The 25,684-nt window shown below is 41.0% G+C and overlaps 1 protein-coding gene across 1 annotated transcript in view; it reads right to left on the bottom strand.

Moving 5' to 3' along the window:
* pcdh7a (protocadherin 7a) overlaps positions 1-25,684 on the bottom strand; it is a 43,160-nt gene that overhangs the window by 4,741 nt on the left and 12,735 nt on the right. Inside the window, exon 5 of the mRNA XM_031285862.2 lies at positions 1,138-1,339. Within this exon, the coding sequence (XP_031141722.1) occupies positions 1,138-1,339 (202 nt within the window). The remainder of the gene's footprint in view (positions 1-1,137; positions 1,340-25,684) is intronic.

Here is a 25,684-nt window from a genome sequence, read left to right as displayed (position 1 = left end):
TGGCTCTATTATGTCCCATTAGTGTTGGTTCAAAATGTTAGTGAGGCTACCAGAGATGCTGAGGCTGATGTCCTACAAGGGCAAGTGTCAAAGGTGAAGGCTATAATCTATGTAAACCAGTCATTTATTTATCTCAATACTGAGATCATGTTAAACGGACACAGGACTTATAATGATGATAAATGAGGTAAACGTGACTTTTTAATTTCACAAACTGTGCTGGTGTCATGTTACAGAAGGTAAACTAAAACATTCCATACATATCTTATGAGCAACTGAAAACAATACATTTATTCACTGTTAGGGTTTTCCTAATTCTGCTTTACTTGAATTAAACACAAGAAATTAAATATTTCTGTTGCATTCTGAAAACAAATTCCAGTTTTGTTGCCTACATACAACAGCAGACGGAAATTCTTGTGAAACCAAACAAGCACATCATTATGGAGTATAATTATAACCCACACGATGAATTCTCTGCTCAATTCCTCTCTCCATCTGACCGTGAAGAAAATGTATTAAACTCCACAATATCCTCAAGATTTCTCACGTCGGTGAAAAAGCAATATTTAACCTCAGTACCACATACTGTACAGAGAAACGAGGAAAAGAAGATTCATTTTTTACTTCTCTCCATCCTTGACAAACACCCAGTAGAAAAAGGTAAAAACACAATTTGGTTGGTGAAAGGGAAGATTTGGGCTGCTGACTGACGGCAAGGCCACCAATGAGCCTAGGGCACACCATACTGGCGCATAATAAGCTTTTTCTAAAACGCTCTTCTAATAACATCCAACTTACTTGAATACATACACACACACAGGACAATTGCTTTATTCTATAAAACACATTTCTATCAAATGAGGAAGAAAAGCCTCCTGAGACCTTGACAGCAAGTGTTTGACTGTGTGTGTGTGTGTGTGTGTGTGTGATTGTTAGTGTATGTATAATCAAAACATGTGTAAGCCTTTCACAGAATACAGTACATAGAGCCTTGAGAGACAAAATATAGAGTTATTGTATCTGGTAGCCTCTTGGATGCAATTCTGAATGAGTTCAATACATTTTATTGACTTCTTACTGTATGATTTATGTGTGTGTGTGTGTGTGTGTTTGTGTGTGTGTGGTTGCTCTGACCATTCTCCACGTGCTCCTCCTCTCCCACACTGCCCTCTGGTGTGGTCCGCTCGTAGCCTTCCTCAGGCAGCGGTAGGGCTCCCAGCCGCGGCCCTGATGAACTCTTGCTGCTTGGCGTCTCCGAGTCTTCCAGGCCACTGTCATAGCAACCGCCATCCTGGGGCTGACTGACTACAGAGAAGGTCACCCGGCGAAGGGTCCCCTGCAGGAAACATACACACACAATATGGGATTAATCATCCTGGATTCCTAATCTGAGATTCTAAATCTGGGGATTAGGCTAGTGGGCAAAGACATATTGAGATTATCTAATCGTGTTCGCCTTGATTATGAGCTTAGCTGCTACAATGCAGGGTAATAGTCATCAACCAATCACGCCGGTCTTTCAAAGTTTTCAGTTGGTTTTTAATCCCAGTTTAGATTAATGCTGCTGGACATGGCTGATGTTTACAAACCTCTAGCCGGCCTGGAGACACTTATTTTTCATCTGGAATGGCGCCCAGTAGTAGCAGCTGGGTAATATAGAGTCCATTCTCAAAAACACTTACTTGGTGCTCTATTAAAATAAGTGAAGGACGTTAAATGAAAAGTGATATCTGATGATGTTATATATTTTTATTATTGTAAACATATACTTTTGAAAAAACAAAACTAGCAATACATTGATCTTATTAACAAGTATTGTCTGTGTATTAGAAGCCTGATTTAAACACACATCAATAAGCCATGTGGGGGCAATGGGTCACATGTTCCTTTATAGCAAATATAACATAGCAAATAACATAGGCACTGTGGTTCATTTTTAAGTCAATCTAAACTACACCGTCCTGTTGTTCATACAGGACAGTAATGTGTATAAATACTCACTGGATGTCAATCAATGGATCAAATCTGCAGCTGAAAATAGTTCCCAACAAAAACACTATTTACACCTGTTTGAGTAAAGATTGCTAACTACTACAGTGTGTCTGTTTTAGGAAATTATTTAATCTTTTTGTAAATGAAACTATAATATTTGCAAACTATTTTTAAAGACGTACATCTTTAGAAGAATAAATGGGCTTTCGGCTGAGTGCCACTGAAAACTACTGAGAGAAGGATTAACACATTGTTGTTTTTGATCTTGTCATTGGATTTATTAACGACAACAAAAATATAGAAAATCATCAGCCTTATCCTTTCAGCTCTGTTCATTTTTGTTTTCAATTCATATTTTTTTTCAATCACTACCCTTTAGCAACCACTATGTTTTAGTTAAATGGTTAATCTGAATTTTATTTAAAAAAACCTCAATAATAAATTGATAATAAAAATCTGAATAATAATAACAAAAGATGTATTACTTCTGTTTGTAAAAGCTTGAAGTAAAACCCTGAGGCTTGGACAAGCAGGCTGCACTCATCACTGTGAGCACAAAACAAACAAACCATCCACCACCACTGACAAATCTCCCAATCCTGCAGTGGAAGGGGTGGTGATTCAGTAACGAATCACATCCTTCACTCAAACTCAGCATCACACCTGCTGTGATTTCAACACACAAATCACCCCATTCTAGTTAACAGACCAGTTTTCACTTTGGAGAAAAAAAAAGACTGTAATAAGTCCATGCTGAGAGAATATCAGAGGGAGTTAAATGACTCTGTCTGGCCTGGAGGGATCACTCGGCATCGGGAAGCACATTTCTATACAACACCCCTCCTATCTCCTCTTATACTAATTTATCTGCTCGCAAAATTACAACCCTTTCAATTTAGATCTGCTTTGAAACACGCAGCGTATAGTGAGGAAGTGAGGGAACAGAAGGATGGCGCAGATTAGGGCGGAACAACTTCAGCTGGAAACGTCGCCTCAGGATAATCTGCAGGGAAAAGGATGGACGGCTGGCATAAAAGCCCAAACTGAACTCATTTTTTCTTATTCTTCCAAACACCTAAAGAAAGAGGAACATTTGAACATTTCACCTAATGAACATGCAAGACAAGAGGAGCGAGGAACAAAGCTACATCAAAGCACAAGGGGGAAATTAACGGAGCACTTGTTTCTTCCGCCATTTCTTAACAACGCTTAGATGAAAAGGGGATGAGAGAAAGTGACTCAGACAGCAGAGATTGTGAGCACAAGCAAGACTGAGGAAGAGATATTAGATTATATGGGAAAAGCAGCAGTTATTTGAATCTCAGTGGCTTCATCTTAACTCTCCACAGAGAGAGCAATGTATTTTTAGAACATTAGCTTAAATGAAGCAATCCAACCTCTTTTCTACTCACTCAGACTCAGGGCAATGGCACAGAGAGGAAAAAGTGTGTGTATAGAGGGCCACAAAGGGCATTGGTAAGGATAACTTTTGTTTTTTTGTGATGAGAAAGAAGTTAATTGTGTGATCTCATCGTATTAAGTTTGTTTTTTGAGATCAGTGATGTCGACATCGCAAATAATTCCTTGACTTAACAAGCAAAACTGTCAAAACTGTTTTCTTAGGCTCATAGCATACTAATAATGCGACATCATGGCAGAATTATTTTTTTTAATGATCACAGAATCATTAATTCATGATAATGATGTTGTAAAATGATAATTATTTCTGATCACAAGACAACAAAAGACATCATTTCTCTACACACGTTTCCTCGTCAGCCTTCTCTGCGAACCATCTGGAGAAAAAAACATTACTTTTTCATTTTTAACCCGTTTCTAAAGTTCTAAGCGCCTCTTTTTTACTAATCCAAACAAAGACGGTAATGATCTCCTTGCTCAATTTTTACAACGTTAACCAAAATTAAAACATGTATTTTCAGTATTACTGGTAGACATTGTTACTTTCCAATATTTTGTGTTTAAATACAAAATAACATATATTACACATATTTTGCTTGTGTGCTTTTTTTTCGACATTTGTCATTTTCAGCTAGCGGAAATAGGAAATACACAACCTGAGAATGAATAGATTTTTTATTGTGCAACTGATATTTTTTCATCCAGGTGGTTAGAAGAGTCTTTGAGAAGTCCACATGTGTTGTTATAGAAGATTAAGAGTCCACAGCCATTGTAGTAGCTCTGCGAGCTGTACTTTGGCTTTGAGTTACATGTAAATGCTAATGTCAGCATGCTAACACGACAATGCTAACATGGTGATGCTAAGCAGTAAATGGTAATACATGAGATTCACAAATTGTGGCTAGGATTACTATAAGAATACAGAAATACAGCCTGCGCCACAGGGCCAGACTTGATCGACAGACAAGGAGAGAGTTATTGGAGGCCTGCTGCATGTCGCTGTGTGTGTGTGTGTGTGTGTGTGTGTGTGTGTGTGTGTGTGTGTGTGTGTGTGTGTGTTCTATTACAGAATTCATCTGTTCAGCCATGATTCCATCTAATTCAATTTCCCTCTAACCCTCTTTCTGGTCAGAGCTGCCCCCTTTCATTCCTTCATACTGATAATTTTATTTTCTATTTCTCTCCTCTATCCTCCCTTCCTCCCTTCCGTCAACTCTGCCTTTCACAGCTGTAACTCTCCCTCTTACTCTCTCTCACATAGGCCTACTCCCCCCTCTCCCTCCCATCCCTTCTTCTCTTGCCCGACAGCTTTATGATGTGGCGATCGATGATGTGTCCTTGACCTCGTTATGAGTCCCTCTCCTCTTCCCCACAGCAGGCTTTATTGACCCACAACTCCCCAATACTCCCTAACCCCCTTTTTCCCTCTTTTCGCTCATCCTCCGTCTTCTCTATCTCAAAGTCTTCTGCTCATTGACAAACCTCTCTTCTATTCTTTTGCCAAATCCCATATTTTGGCATATTTTAGTTATTAAATTCTACTAATTGTGCAGTCTACACTTTCTAATAAAAAACTCTGCAGCCAAAGTGCCCTTGATGTTTTTTCAACCTGACTCACAAAGCATATTTGTGCGTGCTTGTGTGCATGAGTTCTATTAATTGGCGGAGCAATTGCAATAAAGACTGATTACTAAATATCCCAAATATCTACTGAATGTCGACACACATTCATCTGTGTGAGCACAGCCCCCACACACACTCTGGAACACAGACACATACGGATGAATTGGCTAAAGTCCAGTGTGGCCTATGAATTCATGCCTGATGGTATATTAATTGAGTTTGACGGAGGACATAAAAAAACCTTCCCCTTAATCTGACACGGGCCATTACAGTTCAATACTGACATGGGAGCTTCACTCATTTGCAAGGCAGGGAGAGTATGTTTGAGTGGGTGTGTTGAGTGTGATACAGTATGGGAGTTACTGTAAAGTTATTTATGGAAGATAGGCATGAATCAAACAAATACATGATGGGTCTGAACTCAGAATAAACTTAGCCATCTGAGTCTTGCAGCTCTAAAGGAATTGTGGAGAAAAAAAGTTCCTAATATAGCTTTTCATTTCAGGGCAAAAGTGTGTTGCGGTGCACGTGTGTGTGCATATGCTTTTGCGTATGAGTGAGACTTCGCACCTTCATGTTTGTGTTTTACGGCTGTGTATGAGTGTGAGACTTTCAAAGCCTGCAAGATGTGTGATGTCAGCCTGTGAGAATACATGTGTGTGTGTGTGTGTGTGTGTGTGTTTGTAGTGTGAGGAGATGCATGTGTGTGTGCGCGTGCACAGGTTGGCTCAGTCATCAAGGTAATTAGTGTGTAAACCTCCTTGCTGTCGGTTCAAAGAGAATTAACGAGCTCTAGTTAATTAACAGTCCCATCTCTTCCCGTTACATGTGTCTGAATATTCAACACGTGTGTTTGCGTGTGTATGTGCAACATCTGCGCATTGCACTGTTTGTGCATGTGTGAGCACATTTGGATGTGAGTGTGTGTTTGTGTTTGTCTATGCCCTGCTACACTTTGGTCTGCATAATGAATTGACAGGATGTGGCTTATGCATAAACCACAACTACAAATATGGTTGTAGGACTAAAGCCACATTTCCCTTTGGCCCTCTGCTCAGTCTCATTTATTTTTGACATCATCTAGGTACGAGGAAGAGCACCCATCTATTTTATTGATTAATTATTTGTTTGTTACATATACATTACATTGTTTAGTTCCTCATTAGTACATAGCAAGTATTTTGGTCACATCAACGCTCAGATTGGAGGTCAGATTCCCACTGCAGACATCTGTTCATCCATTTACTAAAGTGAGGATGTCATGCATAATACTTAGTTGAGTGACCCCAGTGCATAGTCCAACTGTATATCCCATTTTACATATACCACAACAGATATGTACTTTAAAGTCAACATTCAGCATACTAAATACAAACCAAGTAAACTTATAATAATTCATTTTCTGCACCATAATATAATTGACGTTTGACTGATGTGGCTTGTGCTGATACCAAAAAATGTTATGATCAATATCCACTGACAGTACGGGATAGCTTTTTGGGCTAAACATCTCTTACATTTTAATTACATAAAAGAGTTTTTTGCCTGCTTACTTCTCTTTATTAAAAATGTATCAGACTGTGGCAGGAGGAATTCATATGTTTAAATGACTGCAAATGAGGGATGATATTTTCTAATATTTCACAAATCAGTTCATCAGTTACAATGCTGTTAGCTGTACTGATGCCCGTCGGCCAGCATCACAAATTACAGATTTAATCTTTTTTCACCCACTTTCCTCCATGTTGCTGCATGTTTGCATTTGTTACTGTGCTGAAATAAGCAACTGGAGGTAGGAAAAATATATTTTTCTTTGTAATGGTTATGTTTTGTGTTCAAACAGGCAGAAGTCAGACAGTTTCATGAGCCAAATGTCAATCAAGCAGACACCTGACATCCAATTTGTAATCACTCCCTTCAGACACCTGAAATTTTCCTAACGTTGACTGAGGGGTGTAGCCTTGCGTGTTAATATCGCTGCCAGTTGTCCGTCACTGGTGATTTCAGCCTTTGGACATATTTATTGCCAAGCGTCAATATTTCTGAATGTGATTATTTTCATTCCAGACATAGGATTGTGTGACCCTTATGGGATATTGTAATTCTCAATTAAAGGGCAGACTTATGGAATTCTTTAAGTGGCTGAGCAGCTCTAGTGGGCAGGATGACCTATTGAATGGTTAGAACAACCCTTGGCATTGAAACACAAAATATGGTTTTATTAAATAATTTGTTTACAAAATATAACTAGGGCTGTCAATCGATTAAAAAATTGAATCTAATTAATTACATACTCTGTGATTAATTAATCGAAATTAATCGCATACATAATTAACGGTGCCTGAACCGATACTTTTTAAGAAAGTAAAAAAAGAAAAGAAAAAAAAAGGTAAACAAAACAGCAGTCGGTAACATTAAAGAACGGTTTGTTTATTGCTAAGGCCATATGGTCAAAATTAAATGATTTAATAATAATGTATAACAATAACAATAACTTATTTCACTAGTAAATTGCTGTTGAACGACAAAAACAAATACCAGATGGGAAAATAACATTTACAATAACTTCAAATGCACCACGAGGCTGTAGTTTACCAGTTTCATTGAACGCACCGTCTGTGTTGTTTTTCCGATGGCAGCTGCAGATTGTTACATACCGGTGTTGAATCCTCTACAGTAAAACACAGTCAAACGTTACACCGGTTAGCGTTAGCTGTCAGCATTGTAACCGTGTTTAATCCAGTTACTAGCTAGCGGTAGGCTAACGTTAGCTGCTGTCGAGTATAGTGTTAACTAGCGTCACGTGCAGCGGTGTTTGTGTTGCCTGTCTGTTTCAGAGCATCAGAGAGAAGCGCAGACATATCAGTGGCACCAGATTTCGGTAGCCAGGGTTGGCAGGAAGAAGATTTTAGTAAATGTAAATGTTCCAGTTAATGATCCAGGCAGCACATTCTCGTCTCGCTCCTTCATTTTACAGTCGAATGGTGGCTAGAACAGCTCCGGGTCAAACGTCAATATGGAATGGATTAATCTGTGTTATTTTTTTTTACGCGTTATTTTTTCTCAGATTAATTAATCGAAATTAACACGTTATTTTGACAGCCCTAAATATAAAATAATAAGTGAATACATATTTAGAATATTTTGATATAGCTTCCAGTAAATCTCAACTGTACTGGATGAGCAGATATCTGATATTCAGTACAAGATCGATATAACTAATATCACTATTTTTATCATCAAATTATGTCACCTCATCCTGTTTCTCATAATGTGATAGCTTATTTACTCCCTAAAAATAATTGAGCTGATTAAATGTCAGACTTCTGCTTATTACAGCTATAACTGTGTAGAATGTGTAAGGTGATATTGCACTTTTGCTACCACAACAAACAGTGAAAACTAATATGCTTCTGTTGACACTGCATAGGTGTAGTGCCAGACTTCATATCTGGAATGGGGAATGCTGATCAGTCAAAATGACCTTGGCCTCTACTCTCTTGTTTTGCCTCTGTTTAGAAAAGGTGTTGTGCTAATGCAGCCAGCAAATGTGTGTGTGCTCATACTCTGAAAGTGGAGGAAGTGTTGGAATGAACAAGTGAATTCAATAACTTTGAGTTTATTATATTCAAATATTATTAAAAAATGAGTTTGTGTTGACTGTTTTTTTTATTGAAAATATTGAGCAGTTCCCTCCCCTCTGCAGTAGTGATGTCACTTTGCATGATTAAACTGTCATGCAAAGATGCTTTGTGTGGCAAAACTAACTACATGGATCGATACACACTATTGTCTAATTCATATATTCAAAGTGAAAGGTCTGGCTCTACTGATGACATGTTTCATTACATTGAATTTAATGTGTGACATTCCTTACTCTTTACTATTGTTTTCTATCATTTCAAATGTGTTACCATTTAGCCCAGATCTACTCCAGATGTCTTCCATTATCATTTTAACATAATTTCTTACAAGCACCTAAAGTGTGAACTTTGGTGGTGAAAAATCACAGGAATATCTTTGGTGTTTTTATCTCATCTACACAAACTTCTAACACTTTTTTCAATCGCTTTTCCACTGTGTTTTTTCCACTGTGTTTTATCACAGTACCAATGAGGCCAAAACTAAAACAAAAAAACAAAATAAAACTAAACTTTGACTAAGTGATTTAGTGAACTAGTCAAATGTCTCTGTTCTTAGATTACATTTGCTCAAAAATCTCTGAAATGTTTGCTGGAAAATCTTTTGAAACCTTTTGCTGTCGACTGTTAAGTTATGCATCAAAGGCAGCGAGGGGGGCGAAACAGTGAAATGTGCTGACAGAAAGAGTCTCGCAGGGGCTGTGTGAACAGGACAGATGTGTTAACAATTAATTTGACAATGATATATTTACACTGGGTATTTAAATATAGAACTGATTTAAAACTGTATTCAAGATCTAGTGCCGTAACGTGGGGTGACGTGTTGGAATGCAGTTTCCTGAGGCTATGCTGAGAAGAGCAGATGTCCTGTTTACATGTTGGACCCATTAGGTCAAGCAGACAGGTAAAGACAAGTGTCGGGAGACCAAGTAGGAGAAAGAGGGCGACAGATGATGAATAAAACAACTGATAAATGGTTGAATGAGCAAAAAAAAACAAGTTTTTGAAGACAAACAAAGGACTGTTAATCAGCATGTGTGGCAGGGTACAAATGTTCTAAGAGGAAAGGGACAGACTTTTCTGACCACAGAAGTAGAAATGAAAAGACAAAGAATGCTGTTTATGGGAGAGAGGGTGGACTGTTGTGGTATTTGCAGAATGCACTAAATGGTTTGGAGCAGGTTGAAACTCAGCACAGGGAGGGATGAAGCAATATGAGCAGCATTTCTTCAGCTGTCTGACTCGTAGATGTTGATGAGCCAAGGCGCCTTGTTACCACAACACACACTCACACGGCTTCCATGCAGCACCGTAATCCACACATTAGGCACACCTGCTTGCTTATGTTCACACTTGCAGGTACACACACACACACACACACACACACACACACACACACACACACACACACACACACACACACACTCACACACACACACACACACACACACACACACACACACACACACACACACACACACACTCACTCTAACACATTTATAACTATGCAGCGTGTACGTTGCAGTGGGACCACCTCTGCAGTAAAAGCAAGCCTCCCTTCTCCATGCTTTCACTTATATTCTTTCCCCCTCCCATATTTCTTTGCTTTCTCTCACCCTTCGTCCACTCTCCCTTCTGTCATTTCCCCTTTCTCTGCTTTCCTCTCCTTTTTCTCCTTTCACCCCTCTTATTCTGCAGTCCATCCCCCCATCTCTCTTTCCTACCCTTCTCTCTTTCCTCTATCTCAGTCTCGCTCTCTACATTGCTCCCTCTAGAAGCAGGTGATGTAGAAGGGTGCTCAGCAGTATCTGACTATCAGGCTTGACTCTGTGAGAGGAATGATAATCACTCTGCTGCACTGCAGAGAGAGAAAGAAGAGAGGGAGCAAGGGAGAGACAGGGAGAGAGAAGAGGGAGGGAAAGGGGGCATGAGGTAGAGGGAAAGGGGGGCAAGTGCGGCAGTAGGAAAGAGGGGGAAAAATAAACCGGGGAGGGGGTAAGAGGAAGATGGCAAGAGAGTGGGACAAAGAGGAAAGAGGGAGAAGAAGACAAAGAAAGAAAGAAAGAAAGAAAGAAAGAAAGAAAAAGAAAGAAAGAAAGAAAGAAAAAAAAAAGGATTACAGAAATTGAGCACTGCTTTAGTAACATATACCTTCTCTGTGTCATGCACCCACTTTCTGCTAACACAAAACACCTCCTCCTCCACTCCCCCCATTTCCCCCTCGTATACACACACTTACACACCTCCAACACCACCACATCTACCACCACAATAGCTTGTTGTACAGCAGCCCCGCGGTATGAGGGAGAGCCTTAGCCTTGTGTCTGAGCGCCAGAGAACATTAACTGCAGCAGCGAGGTCATCTGATCAGTACTATGCGGTCCATCTCTCTCTCTCTCTCTCTCTCTCTCTCTCTCTCTCTCTCTCTCTCTCTCTCTCTCTCCCTACTCCTCTTCACACTGCTGCAGTCTGCTGCTGGCCCCCCAGTGGCCACCGGCGGAACTACCAGCCACGCTGCCTCCCGGCATGCCTGTCCTGATAAACAGCTTTTGAAACGTCCAATGTATGCATGTAATTTGCTATACTTAAATCACTTTCTCCTCCTGGGAGCAATTCAAGCCAAACCCTGAAACCTGTGCTCATTATCATTTTCCTAACTAGTTACTGTGATTGTGTGGGTGTGTGTATTTGGTATGTTGTGTATGTGTGCTTGTGTGGAGGGACACAGAAAGAGAGACTGCTTCACTGCATGCGGGTCTACTGCATCGCCATCCAGCACAGCTTTGTTACCATCGAGCTGTCCACCCTGGCATTGAGCTTTCTCCCTTCTCCCTGTCTCCATCTGGGCTCTCCACCCTGCAGATACACATTGAAAATCACTAACTCCATTCACAGCATCAGGCCTTTGAAATGTTTATCCTTTTGTGTAGCTGTGGCTATCTATAGGGGGGGGAAACAAAACAAAAACAAAAAGCTCATAGAGTGAGATGTAAAGCGAGGCTTACCGGACAAATGCCCATGATTCAGATTAGCTCCTTTGTCAGTGTGTGTGTGTGTGTGTGTGTGTGTGTGTGTGTGTGTGTGTGTGTGTGTGTGCATGTGATCGTGATGTTCGCTTTCCACTGCTAGACTCTAAAACAGTCATCTCTCTTAATATCTATGACAGTGGCCATTGTTAGGAAAGATGCAAACAGGATGGTGGCGTACAACTGGTCTTCTGTGTGCACGCGTGAGTAAGAGAGACCATACATATGTATGCCTGCTATTTAGATTTTACAGCCCATTCTGTGTGGATATGTGTGTGTGTGTGTGTGTGTGTGTGTGTGTGTGTGTGTGTGTGTGTGTGTGTGTGTCTGTGTGGACCATTAGACTAATAGTATGCATGTTAGGAACAGGCTTTTCCCACCCACTGCTATTGTCCATTAACGTTGACCAGAGGAGAGTGAACAATGTCTTCACTGTGGGGGCCAGTGTATGAAAGAGTAAAAGTGAGGATTAGGCTAAAGATACGTAGTCTTACAACACACAAGGCTGGCGGACAGGCACACACACTCGGAAACACAACCTCCCTGTTGAGAGTGATTAGGAGTGCTGCTGTGAACAATAGACAGAGTCAATAAAGGACTTCGGAGACATCCGGATACAAGCGCAAGGTCTCTATCCTTCCACTTCCCCCCTCCACCTCCACCTCCGTTTCCTCCCCCATATTTTCTCTTTCTCTGCATCCTGTACATTTTTTCTTCTTTCTGTATCCATTTTTTTTTATCTACCACAGAACTGCTCTTTCTCCTTCACTTTCCAAACAATTTTATTTATCATATCTGACCCCAGCTTGCTCTCTCGCTCTCTCTCTCTCTCTCTCTCTCTCTTGCATGTACCCGTCTCCTTTGTGGCACTCCTGTCTTTGTAAAATGGGCGGACGGGCTGAGCTGACAGGGGCTGACACGATGAAACACCACAGCACACTGAAATCCATCCTGTCAGTTTAGAATCAGTGTCACTCATTTTACAAGGTTAAAGATAGCTTTGCCTAATGTGCTGTCATATACAAACACATACACCACATAGGCCTTGCCACACTTGTACATAATCACAAGCACACAAATTATGAGCTATAAAGTACACTTACACATGCATGCTCTGCACTCTAGGAGAAGTCCGCATTAACTCACCCACCTACATGACCTAAAATGGTAATGCAGCATATCTGTGTATGCAAATTCGATATTTCTGAGTGTGTGTGTGTGTGTATGTGTGTGTGTGTGTGTGTGTGTGCGTGTGTGTGTGTGTGTGTGTGTGTGTGTGTGTGTGTGTGTGTGTGTGTGTGAGAGTGTGTGAGAGTGAACCCCATCTCAGCCCTATCACCCCCGTGACAGACACAGTGCCACAGAAATGTCTCGGGGCGCCTCGCCCAATGTCTTGACAATAGTCTCAGTGTGTGTGAGTGACAGAGAGTGACTCGGGGACACAGAGGGGGCGTTATACTGGGTAGACGACACGCACGCACGCACACATGCATTAAAGAGGGAAGACAGTGCACTCTTTCTCTCCCTCTGCGCTATTTCTCATTCCCTCTCTCCCTGACGCAGAGACTCAATCATTCTCACACTCTGTCTCTTTTGACGCAGAGGAAAAACATTAAACTGCTCCCTCACTCTCTTTCTCTCTTGTTCTGTGTGTGAGTGTGTGTGTGTGTGTGTGTGTGTGTGTGTGTGTGTGTGTGTGTGTGTGTGTGTATGTGCACGAGCACAGACTGTATAATTAATACAGCTTTCATTTTCTTTGAGCTATGAAGTATGCTTTTGGTATGCAAACAGACCTCTTGCATGTGAGTGTGTGTGTGATTGTGTGTGAGTGTGTGTGCTGTTCGATACACCAGAGACTGAGTGCAGAGTTGTGCCATTGAGCGGAAGAAGAAGGAAGGAGGAGAGTTAATGAGAAAGCAGGGGAGAATCCAACCCGTTCCCATCGATAACCTCAAACCACTATTCAAGCATATATACATTGGCTCCATGCAGTCCCATTTGAAAATTATGGTTTAGCATTAGGGTTAAAAAACGACTTCAGTGAAGTCATATCCAGCAGAGTTTCAGAGCTGAGCCTTTGCTGAGGAGTTAGCCTGATGATTATGCGACTCCTGGCATTAAATCTTTTTTAATGCTAATTATTCCACAGCTACTGCAGTACAGTAGTTAAGCTGAAGCTGAAAACACATTTGTTGCATTCTAAAATTACAGGTATACACAGCACTGATGACTTATAATGAGTAAATATATTCTCTATTAATGTATGGCTACCTCAGCTGATAGCAGAGCCTTATAGTGGATCATTTGGTGATAAAAGGATTTAAGAAATAATAATAATATATATATAATATATAAAAATATAGACTCATCAACAGTAGGGAATCCTTTGTTTTTAGGTATTCAGGGCCATAAATGTTAAGAACTACAATAGGACAGCAACTATTGACTCTTTTCATTATTGATTTATTGGATGATTATTATATATATGATATTCAGTTTAATATCAGAGAAGACAAAGCAAATCTGAAAAATATTCACATTTCTGAAACTAAAGCCTGTGATCTTTTGGCATTTTGCTTAAAAACATTGTTGTGCTCAAAATTGAGTTTCTGTTACAGGAATAATCAATCAATCGGATTATCATTTTAGCTCTGAACTACTCTACTACTACTACTACTTCTACTACTACCACCACTACTACTACTACTACTACTACTTCTACTACTACCACCACTACTATTACTACTTTTACTACTACTACTACTACTACTACTACTACTACTACTACTACTACTACTCAACTACTCAACTATGTATTTCCAAATTGTTGTTTTTAAACTATTAGACAGCCTTGTTTTAAGCTTTGAGACCATGTATTTTTTTTTGATAATCCAATGACTTTTTAAAGCTTTCGAGGGGGAAAAAGGAGAATTTCTCTACTCAGTAATTCTCCACTTTATCTGAAAACTGAAAAATCACCAAGCTATACGGTTTTGACAGGACAGTAATACGATCTTTCTTGCAGGGACTATATCATTTTTGCGTGATTTGACCCTTTGTAAGGTAAAGCTCAATCTTTGAATGAAGCACTTTGTAGAAAGTGCACTTATGTCTACACAACTTAAGACGTACTGTGTGTAAATTGGTTCCTAACAATCTAGATCTCAGACTCCTATTCTACACAAAGCCCCATATGGGAGTAGGGATGAATTATTAAACCATTCATAATGATCATGCCATGCGAGAGTAACACCGCTTTGTAAAAGAGCCATTTTCCTGCAGCAGTGACTCAACACGCACATGAAAATAACAGCAGATTCTTTGATATTCAATTAGCAGTTAAGTCAATAATTTTGAATTCAATGTTTGATCACCCTTGAAATTACACTGCTGCTGCTTTGTGGTTGAGATCCACTATAAATGTGACCAAGCAGTATGCTTGACTTCTGCCTTTTAGAAATTTCAGAAAAAAGGAGGAGGGGGGGAGAGAGAGAGAGAGAGAGAGAGAGAGAGAGAGAGAGAGAGAGAGAGAGAGAGAGAGAGAGAGAGAGAGAGAAATACCCATGCAGGGCATGTTGAGGTGAAATCGTACATTCAACATATTTTTGATGGAAGGCTCCCTGCGACGGCTCTGCTGGATTTAAAAGGCCCGTCGTCAGCAAAGGCCGGCATTAAGAAACACTCTCCCACATCTAATTCTAATCAAAGCCTGCTCTTTTAAACAGCCGTGAAAGCTTTCATGTTAACACGACACCGCGACCAAAGCTTTATTCACGCTTTTAAAAGCGACTGACCGGTCAATGAGCGTGTGTGTGTGTGCCTGCACCTGACAATACGCCATATCAATGTCGACACACTCTATCCTTGCTTCTCATCTTACCGGTGATACTGTTTGTGACTCCCCCAACCATGCATAAATTGCCAGTGATCCGCACTTACACTGTGTACGCCTGTATGTATGTAAGCATGCATGTGCACAGGGATGTTTATATTTTCCAAGCCATCTCCGGTTGTCTTTTATCCAGCCAATTAGAGGTTGCCATTTCATCCCCATAGAGACCTGTTTGGGCCTCTAATTGGCAGATAGATTTGCATTACTTTGATTACAATTTTTGTGTGTGCTTGTGTTAAAGATGGTGTGTGTATGTCTGTGGATCTAAGTCAACCTTCAATAAGAGTGTGTTGTTTTGTTCTTGTTGGTTTCATTTCCCTTGTTTCACAAGTGAAGTTAGTTGCCATCTTCATCCTATCTCTGTATTTGTGAAACAGCAGAACAGAGCCTCTTAAATAATGCATGTCTGACTTGTACCTGTGCAGCATTGACCCATTAAGAACCAACTTTACTGTAATGCTGTGCAATTACTGTGCTGTATTAATAGCAAGTTATTGATTTAAAGTGCAGTTTAATTCATCAAACTTTAGTTTGTTTTTTGGTTTGAGAGTGTCTGTATGTAGACAGCTGAAAATAATCATGTTATCTTACAGATGATGGTGGTAGTTATTCATTTGTAATGTCCACAGGAGAGATTTAGATGCAGTGCGGTGTGAGTGTGTGATTATGTAGTCCAAGTGAGTATGTGTGTGTCAAACAGGTCAAACTATTTTAATGCCTGTGTTTGAAAGCACCAGGGGGATTTCTCTCCAGCGGTTTGACCAGCTAGTTCTTGCAGTTCAGCTCTACCTGTCTCTGTTTGTATATTTGTGTGCGTGTGTAGGTGGGTGTCTCTTACTGTATCTGGTCTACTGGTCTATTTCTGATATAAACAGGCATGTAGTTCTAAACAAGAATCAAAACACACACACATACATGCACACATACATTGAACGTGGTATAATATGGGGCATTGCTGCAGGCAGAGGCCAGCCCACTCAGATTTATGCAACTTTTTTGACAGGGCAGGTAGAAAGCTTTCATTCTCTCATTCTCTAACACGCACACGAACGCACGCATCCATGCACGCACGTATGCACGCACACACACACATGCAAACTCACACACACACACACACACACACACACACACACACACACACACACACACACACACACACACACACACACACACACACACACACACACACACACACACACACACCAAAATAGCCCGAAGAGTCTGAGCTGGCTTTAATCGCAGAGTGAAGCTCCCCACCTCCTCTCCTGTCTTCTTTTAACCCTAGACCCACATACCTCATTTCTATCTTTTTCATTCCATCTCCTCCATTCTCTCCATCAGCTTTCCACCCATAGGCAATAGCTAAGAACACATTCTCATCTCTACATCTCCCCCTACCACTCACTGAAGTGTCGCCTTTTCTCCCAGTTACCTTATTGCTCCTCATCTCCCTGCCAAGCTCTTATAACCCCAACCCCCTTCCCCCCACCACCATCCCCTTTTTCTAAGCCATGCGTACTGACCAGGAATTTCTTTTCTCCTCTTCCACTGATTTTATGTCTCTTCTTCTGCCTCTTTCGCTTCCTCTATCTTATCTTGATCTTCCAATGTATCTATGTTCCACCAACAATTCTAAAACAGATGGCTACACCATGCCTGGGGCAAAAACATTGGCTTTGGACTACAGCACTACCAAGGCCAGTCTTTCACACTCACGCAAGATCTAATAAGCTGATATCCGGCGAGAAATGTGCTCTGATTTGCCAGTAGCAAAAATGCATAAACCATATTGCACAGTGCAGATATTCACACCTTAGGCAAATTCCTAGGTAGCATGCTTAATTTTGTCCAAACATAAAACATGAAAAGTAAAGATTAAAGCGGACTGAGGAAGAAGGGGAGAGGAAAATGAAGAGGGTTGTTAAGAGCCATTTGTAAAATTTAAAGAAACTATTAAGTGTTATTAAAAAAAAGTTTGGAACCATTAAAAAAAACATGTTTTGAAAAGATGGATCCAGATGGAGAGTGATGAAAAGACATGAACCCACTTAGGGAGAACAGAGAGATCAATCAGAGGGAAGACAGACGGAGGAGGATGTGGGTGTGTGTGAGTGTGTGTATGTGGTGGGAGAGGGGAGCAGACAGACATTAGGGATTGAGGGTTGGAAAAAGACACTTTTTAATTGGATGAATTACAGAGCAATGAGTCCAGAAGCAGACAGTGCAGGCGACTCGTCTATGGAATATTCAATCATTCATAATGTTGTTTCATACCTCTAAACTCTTTTTTGAATTTTGTATATTCAGGTCTGCATGTGCTTGTGGACTTAATTTTTAAGTCTGAACATTAGGTTCCTGCTTGTATATAGTATGTTCTTGCAAATTTGTGCATTCAGTTACATGGCTTCAGGCTTAATTATTTTTCCAACTAGTAAAGTAAAACAAAAATCATGTGCAGGTGTCTGTCTGCATGTTCACAGACTTCTAACAGATTTATTAGGTGCTGAGGTTTGCGCTTCTTTTTAAAGACAAGAGAATGCGGAGAAAAATTTAGCAGTTTGCTTGGAGCTGCTAAACCAGCAATAGCTGTTTTTAGCTACGAGATGCTGGGCAGATGTCTAACACTAATGCACCCTAAACATGTGATGTATAAACCATATGACAGAGGCGTCAGTATGCCTACTGTAAAATAAAGTGCTTGTTGGATTGTTGTTTTTTTGTAACTTCCGAAACAGATGACTATCACTTTTTTGTGTGTACAGCCTCATAAATGCCTTACAGGACAGACTGTCCAAAAGTGTGCACACTTATCTCCAGTAGACGATTTGTTAATTTAACCAGGGGGACGGAACCGACAGAAGGGCGGGAGTAAAAGTCGTAATTACAAATCCGTCTGCTACTTTAGCATCACGGACAGCGCCACAGATTCATCAATACACAGAACAGTTAGGCTACTGATATTTCAGAGCAATGGTCGGGTCCATTGATTCTAACTTGGACAAACCTCAGTCACATAACGAATCAATGAGTCAAGCAGACTAGACTACCATATTCTATTAAACAACCCCTCTACCCCTGCACTCTATCTCTTAATAGAGAATGAAGAGAGGGTATGGCAGGTTAACAAGGGGCATGCTTGTGTTTATATCCATTTGTACGATTCATTACGTAGATTTACAAAGAGAGATTTGGAGCCAGTCTGATACATCCATGTTTGAGTAATTTGGCCTTTAAAAGTGGTCTGACGAGATGTTGTGCTGCCCAGTTCGCTTCAGTCATATGGCGTTTTTCCATTACGAAAAAAAGTCCCTGGTACCTGCTAACAGGTACTTTTTTAAGTATCACCTCCGTCGAGGTTCCAAGCGAGCTGAGGCGATACTAAAAGGTGACGTGAAAACCTGCAGACTATTGATTGGTCAGAGAGAATTGTCACTAATCACTGCGTCATCATTTCTAGCGACAGACAGGGGTGTCCTGAACAAACCCTCCATTTTTAAATAGTTTACCCAGCGGTGTTTTTTTTGCTGCCTCCAGCTTCTTTTGAAACAAAATCTTTCTTCTGGCTGTGGCAACAGCCACATGCTAAGAGTCAAAAACAACACACCTTCGACGTTCTGTGTGCGTGTCGCATTAGGTCACGGCAGTTTCCTGCGGCGTCACTATGACGACCAGCCACGCTCACCTCAGGCATGAGGCGGTACTAAATCTGCAATGGAAAATGGAGGACGGGACACTGCGGCCGAGTTGAGTCGAGCCGAGTAGAGTAGAGTCGAGCAGGTACCATGTAATGGAAAAACGCCAATATAGAACCCTTTAGAGGTGGACCGAGCACTTAATTTTTTACTGAACAGTCTGTGAGATTGGGCTGGCTTCAAGCGGTGAATGCACAAACACACAATGTTACAAACAGAAATAGTAATGCTCATACATAAAAACCGCAAGCACTGACTGAATATATATATATATATATATATATATATATATATATATATATATATATATATATATATATATAAATATATATATATATATATATATATATATAAATATATATATATATATATATATATATATATAAATATATATATATATATATATATATATATATATAAATATATATATATATATATATATATATATATATATATATATATATATTTATTTTTTTGCAGCAACAAACTCAAATGTACAAGCATATTAAACTAAGTACAAAACTTTGTTTTCAGCACTTCATTAACATAATAAAGCTAATAATATTATGTTAATCCACTAGATATAATAAAAATCACTCACATACTGCCCTCAGCGCTGATATCGGCAACATCCACTACCAAGGTAAACCAATTTAAACCACCTAACGTCAGTTCACTTCACTTCAGTTTTCAGATTCAATTTTAGTTGACTCGATCCGACTCAATTCCACAAAATTTAAATTATTTAATTGAGCTGAGTTGGGCTGAGTCCAATTCAGTTCAATTCAAAATCCATTCAAGTCAATTTAATTCAAGCCGACTCAATACCACTTAATGCACTGAAGATTCTTTTGTGTAGGTGGATAATACCAGTCACAGGGCAACTAAGCTGTCTCGTGTTGAGAAAGAGAGCTTTTGTTTAGCAATATTGGGTAAAATTGCTTAACCCACAGACAGCCATTAAGGTAATGCTGGAAGGCAGATGAGCTGAATGCAGAGCTGCTCAATACAGAGCAGAGTCTTCAAGAAGCAAATAAAAGGAAGCATCTCAGCAAGGGGCTTGCTATGTAGGTCTTTGTGTGTGTACCAGTGTGTGTGTCAGGGAGTTAAGAGAGATTGTGTTTGTAAGCCTCTACGGATGTGTGTGATTCTAGGAGACAGAGTGTGCCTGGGCTTGTGCATGTGATTCCATCCAGAGGGAATGGAAGAAGAAACTGATGTAAGAGCTGGAAAACTTTACTCTCCGCTCGTGTGTCATCATACTCTTATCAAAGTTTGTCTGCTTGCGGTGAAAAGTGTATATGCATAAGGATCTGGGAGGGAGTGTAATTATGTGCTATTATGTACACACAAGAGCGTGTTTTACTGGGCAAGTCTATGTGTGTTAAAATTACTCATCTGACAGTGTCTGCTGTGCACGTGTGTCTTTGCCTCAGCTTGTCAGTGTGCGTGTGTGTGTGTCGGAAAGACATTCCGATGTTCCTGCCATTTCACAGAGAGCTTGAAACAAAAGCTGAAGGGAGTAGTTGTTAACAAAGTAACATTATCAGCTGAATAGCCTGTCTGTATTATCTTGTGTGGTAAACAGCCAAGACAGACAGGGGACTTCCAATCGCATTCCAGCTTTGGGTGACCTTGATGTGTGAGGAAACAGACAATTTCTCTCCCTCTGATTCTCCCCTCACTTTGTCTTTCTGTCTTTCTGTCTAAGCTCATAGACATAGACATTTTTTCTGACCTTTTTTCTAACCTTTCCACTGACTTTCATTCCATGACTCCGAAAACTAACCTCAACCCTGACCACTACATGCTTCCCCTTACCTTAACCTGAATTCTTTCTTGATCTGCCAAAACCTTAAAAGTGAGGATGACCAAAATATAATATTTGAGGTCTCATCTTAATCCATCTGTAGACATTTGAACTTTAGCTTTGTCTACTCTGGCCATATAGTGAATGCATCATGTTAGCACAGCAACAGTAGTTGCAGTCCTTAATCACTTTCTACACTCAGGTGATGCACTTCTGTGCAATCGGAAAGACTTTGACAGTGCTCGCTGACCCAAGATGAAATGCGACATTGAGTTAAGATTTTTTGACCAACTCTGGTGAGTTTGTTTATAAAGGCTAGTATGAATGCCGTCATTTGAACTCTAGTGTGGATCAAACAAGTGTCCAGCTATAAAATGGAACCGGTTCATTCACAGAATCTGTGGCTGAGGATATGCGACAGTAATATGAATATTAAAAAGCTTAACTAAACAGATTTACAGGCTTTGTTTGTCTGCTGATCCTAGCACATGTGAAATGATCCGACATAGTTATCAAATATCATTTGGTACACAGAGAAACAAGGTTTAAGTTTAAAACAAAAGGACTAGAACTGAAGGGCACCAATGTGTCTGGACCAATAGAACTGAACTGAACCTTTTAACACAGCATATTTGTAAGGTATCCATATGATCCTGATCAAGCGGAAAATCAATATTTACAGGGTAAGCATGTTGTTCCACCTCCACAGCCGAGCATCTAACACAAACACACACCTGTCTCCATTTTCCCGTAATGTTTGAACCTTTCTTCATCTCCTCTCAGCACCTATACCTCTCTCTCTTTCTCTGGCTCATGTTCCCTCTCTGTTGCCCATTGACCCCTCCCTCCCCATCCTTTGTCTCCAGGTCAGTAGATCAGTTTTCAGTCTGCCTCGTCGGGTGATCCCCGCTTTGGTTACCTAGTCCTTCTCACCTCTTGCTTACCCTCACCTCCTCACCTCCCCACCTACTTACCCCGTGAGCATATGGTCGGCTGTGCCACCTGAACTTGCAGTGCCTTTAAATAAATACATGTGTGTTGGTATCATCATGACAGGGGTCACGGGTCGATTACAGTGTGTGCGTGAGTAACCGAGAGAAGGAGGGAGAGGAGAGTGTGTGTGTGTTTCTGTTGTTGTTTCTCGTTGACAGTGCCTTCATCCCTATGACCTTAATGCACGCTGCATGTTATCACAGGAGGTGTATGTGTGAATGCGTTCATGTGGCGAGCCTGAATGCCTGGAGGGGTTAGTGTGAGTCTATGACAGACGCTCATCATATTTAATCCTGGAGGGATTTCGTTGAAATGAAAAGCTGCTTTTCAATTTTATAATCCAGTAGACCTAATCTCTCCGCCAGCGCCCGTCCATAAAGTCCAATTAGATGGACAAGACTGGCCAGATGAGTCCTATTTACCACAAAGTTATCTCCATAGCTTGTCTTTGCTGTGTCAAAACACTGTGGCACCCTGTGTCATGAGAGCTCAACGCTGACCTTCACAAAGCATAAAACTGTGCGATGCACAATGCACAAAAAAAACTGCGCTGTCAATGCACCGGTTTCTACTGCAGTCTTGGCCTTGTTAACGGGCATTGATTAGACTTTGGATGTGCGTGTGTGTGTGTGTGTGTGTGTGTGTGTGTGTGTGTGTGTGTGTGTGTGTGTGTGCGTCTGTTTCGATTCAGCCTTTGTGGCACCGCACTCTCACCCGCCCTCACACACACGCTGGGTCCAGAGAGAGAAAGTGCTCACTACAGTAAAAGAAGAAGTCACACTAGTGAAAACGCTGAGTCTATTCGTTCTCAGAGGTCAGTGTGGTGCATGGAAGACAGAGAGGTTGCAGTGGTTGGGTGTTTAGATTTATGGCCGCGCATATGGCAAAGAAAGGGGGAGAATGACAGAAAAGGAACAAAGGGTGAGAGACAAAAGAAGAGGTAAAAAAGAAAAGGACAGTGCAAAGTGCTAATCGAGACACATTGCAATAAAAAGAAAAGTAAAAGAACAAAAACTGAGAAAACTGAAACAGAAATGCTGAGATCAAACAACCACTACGACCTTTGTTGTGGTTGATTGAGGACAACAGACAGCAAAAACTGTTTTGTGGTGAAGTGTGTTTGGTTTGGCGGTTAGAGGGTAGAACGAGGCCACTTTGCTCATATTGACTGCAGTGCCATGTGACTGCTGTGATCATTAATGTGTCCTGATGCCAACGGGTATCCTGATGACCCACATCTCAGCAGTCCACTCTCACTCTGGCTGCCACCCAAGCCAGACCTCTCTCTCTCTCTCACTTACTCTCTCACTCTCTCCCTCACTCTCTTTCTCTCTCCCTCACTCTCTCACTCTCCCTGCCTCTCGCCACTTGGAAGTACATGCTCCAACCTTCTCCTTTACACTTTCTCCATCAGCATTAGGGCTGGGTATTGAAGCTCAATACTTTTCTGGTACCGAACGAAAGTATCAATAACCAAATGGTCAGGTGCAAATGTTTGTACATGTTTGTGACATTTTTTATCAAATATTTACTGTTTTACAATTAAACATTAATAATTAAAATAAGAAAACACACACACACACACACACACACACACACACACACACACACACACACACACACAAACGTTCTCCCTTCTCCTCTTTCTTTTTGTGGGCACACTGCCTTTTCTTTATTACTGCCCCTATCTCACTTGCACATATCTTTAAACCTCTCTTCCTGTTCAGATAGTGATGGTAATTCCGGCTGTTTTTAGTGAGTCAGATCTTTTGGCTTAGCTCATCAATAGGAGTGAATGGCTCCTCCTTTAGTACCGCTTCTGGCTGACCGGCTCAACATACAAAAGTGTCATCATGATTGTCTCTTAATGTTATTCCCAAAGTGAGACATTTCTGAATGGTATTTACTGTAACACGTTGCAATACATTATAGGACTGAGCTATTTTAAGTTGTTGCCTCTTGGATGCAATCTTGCTCTTCGTCCATGACACATAGTCACATAGACTTTTACTATTTTGAGCACCCAAGTTGGTGTGATGATGTGCTGACTTTAGATGAACAGTTGTTGGAGTTTTTACTGACCCAGTAAAGTAACTTTCAAATTGTATCCCCCTAGCCTTCTCGTTTACTATAGCTTCCTCCCCTCCTAACCTCTTATAATTCCCTCCCACTCCTCTATCTTTCACTTGCATTCACATATAAAATGCATATGCCTTTGTGAAATAAGCAGTCACTCAAGCGCAGTGACAGGCACCCACCAACACAAACCTGCTCATGTCGGCGAACTGGTCGAGTTAACAAATTTTGACACGTACGTGAACGCAGTCACACACAAGCACGTTTCTTTGGAGGGGGAGGAGGGGACTCCACTGCAGCAGAGGAGTTAATTACCACATAGGATCAATAAGTCATTATGCTGTCAGTTTATGTGTCTATGTGTTTCTATATGTGTGCTGGCATGTTTTGCGTGCACGTAAGCATGAACACCAAACTCTCCCAGTAAGCATTTTCCTTTCCTGGGAACGGCAGATTAAGAGGATTGACTCCGTAATGGATTAACCTCTGGTGTGTGTGTGTGTGTGTGTGTGTGTGTGTGTGTGTGTGTGTGTGTGTGTGTGTGTGTGTGTGTGTGTGTGTGTATGTGTGTGTGTGTGTGTGTGTGTGTTTGTGTTAGTGTGTGTGTGTGTGTGTGTGTGTGTGTGTTTGTGTGTGTTAGTGTGTGTGGATGCCTGCACATTTCTGTGTGTGTGTGTGTGTGTGTGTGTGTGTGTGTGTTGAGCAGGATCAGCACCATGTATGAATTGATTAGCCTAAGAAGCTCCTCTACTTTCTTTTTAATGACCACATCAGCACTTTTTCACCACGGGGAGGATAAATGTAGAGCTGTCTGTCAAGGAAATGAGACACCGCCCCTTTAAGAGGGGTTAGCTGTCACTCAAACATCACTCTTGGGAGCACTCGCCATGGACTAGGGGACTAGGGAGACCCTGCTGTGTCAGTGTGTCTAAGATGATAGATGGTGCCTGTGTGTGCATTAGTGTGTGTGCGTGGGTGGAGGGGTGAATGACCGTCTTTATGCAATATTTATTTGTCAGCAGGACTTCAGCTTTTAACTGCAGCTTCTCGAGCAAACACCAAAGCCAGTGCATTCATTATCAGTGCAACTAATATTGTTTATGGAACAAAAATATATGCTAAATGGAAGAAAGATAACAGCTTGACATGGGAAACTGAAACATGAAATGACCAATTACCCTGTTGGAAGCAACTATTCGCCCACTCCCTTTGTGTCCTTGCTTCTACTGAACTCCTCAGGGGTTTATACACAGGGTAAGCATGTGTTACACACACATGCACACGCAGTCATGCATGTACACACAAATGCTTATTCAGATATTGTTCGGCTAGCGTAGGGGGTTGACTCATGTCCCCTGCATTAGATCTAGCTAAACAGAGGGCTGATGTTTGACATGGAGCACGCTCTGACAGCAGCGTACCGTCACACTGCTCACAGGCTTAGCATGCTGACACAGACACACAAGCGTGTGTGCGTGTGTGCACACTGTCAGCTATTTTGTGGATATGAAATGGTG

The sequence above is a fragment of the Sander lucioperca genome, chromosome 4 (assembly GCF_008315115.2).
Source record: "Sander lucioperca isolate FBNREF2018 chromosome 4, SLUC_FBN_1.2, whole genome shotgun sequence".
NCBI classification, from domain to species: Eukaryota; Metazoa; Chordata; class Actinopteri; order Perciformes; family Percidae; genus Sander; species Sander lucioperca.
This window is presented reverse-complemented; position numbering and strand designations above follow the sequence as displayed.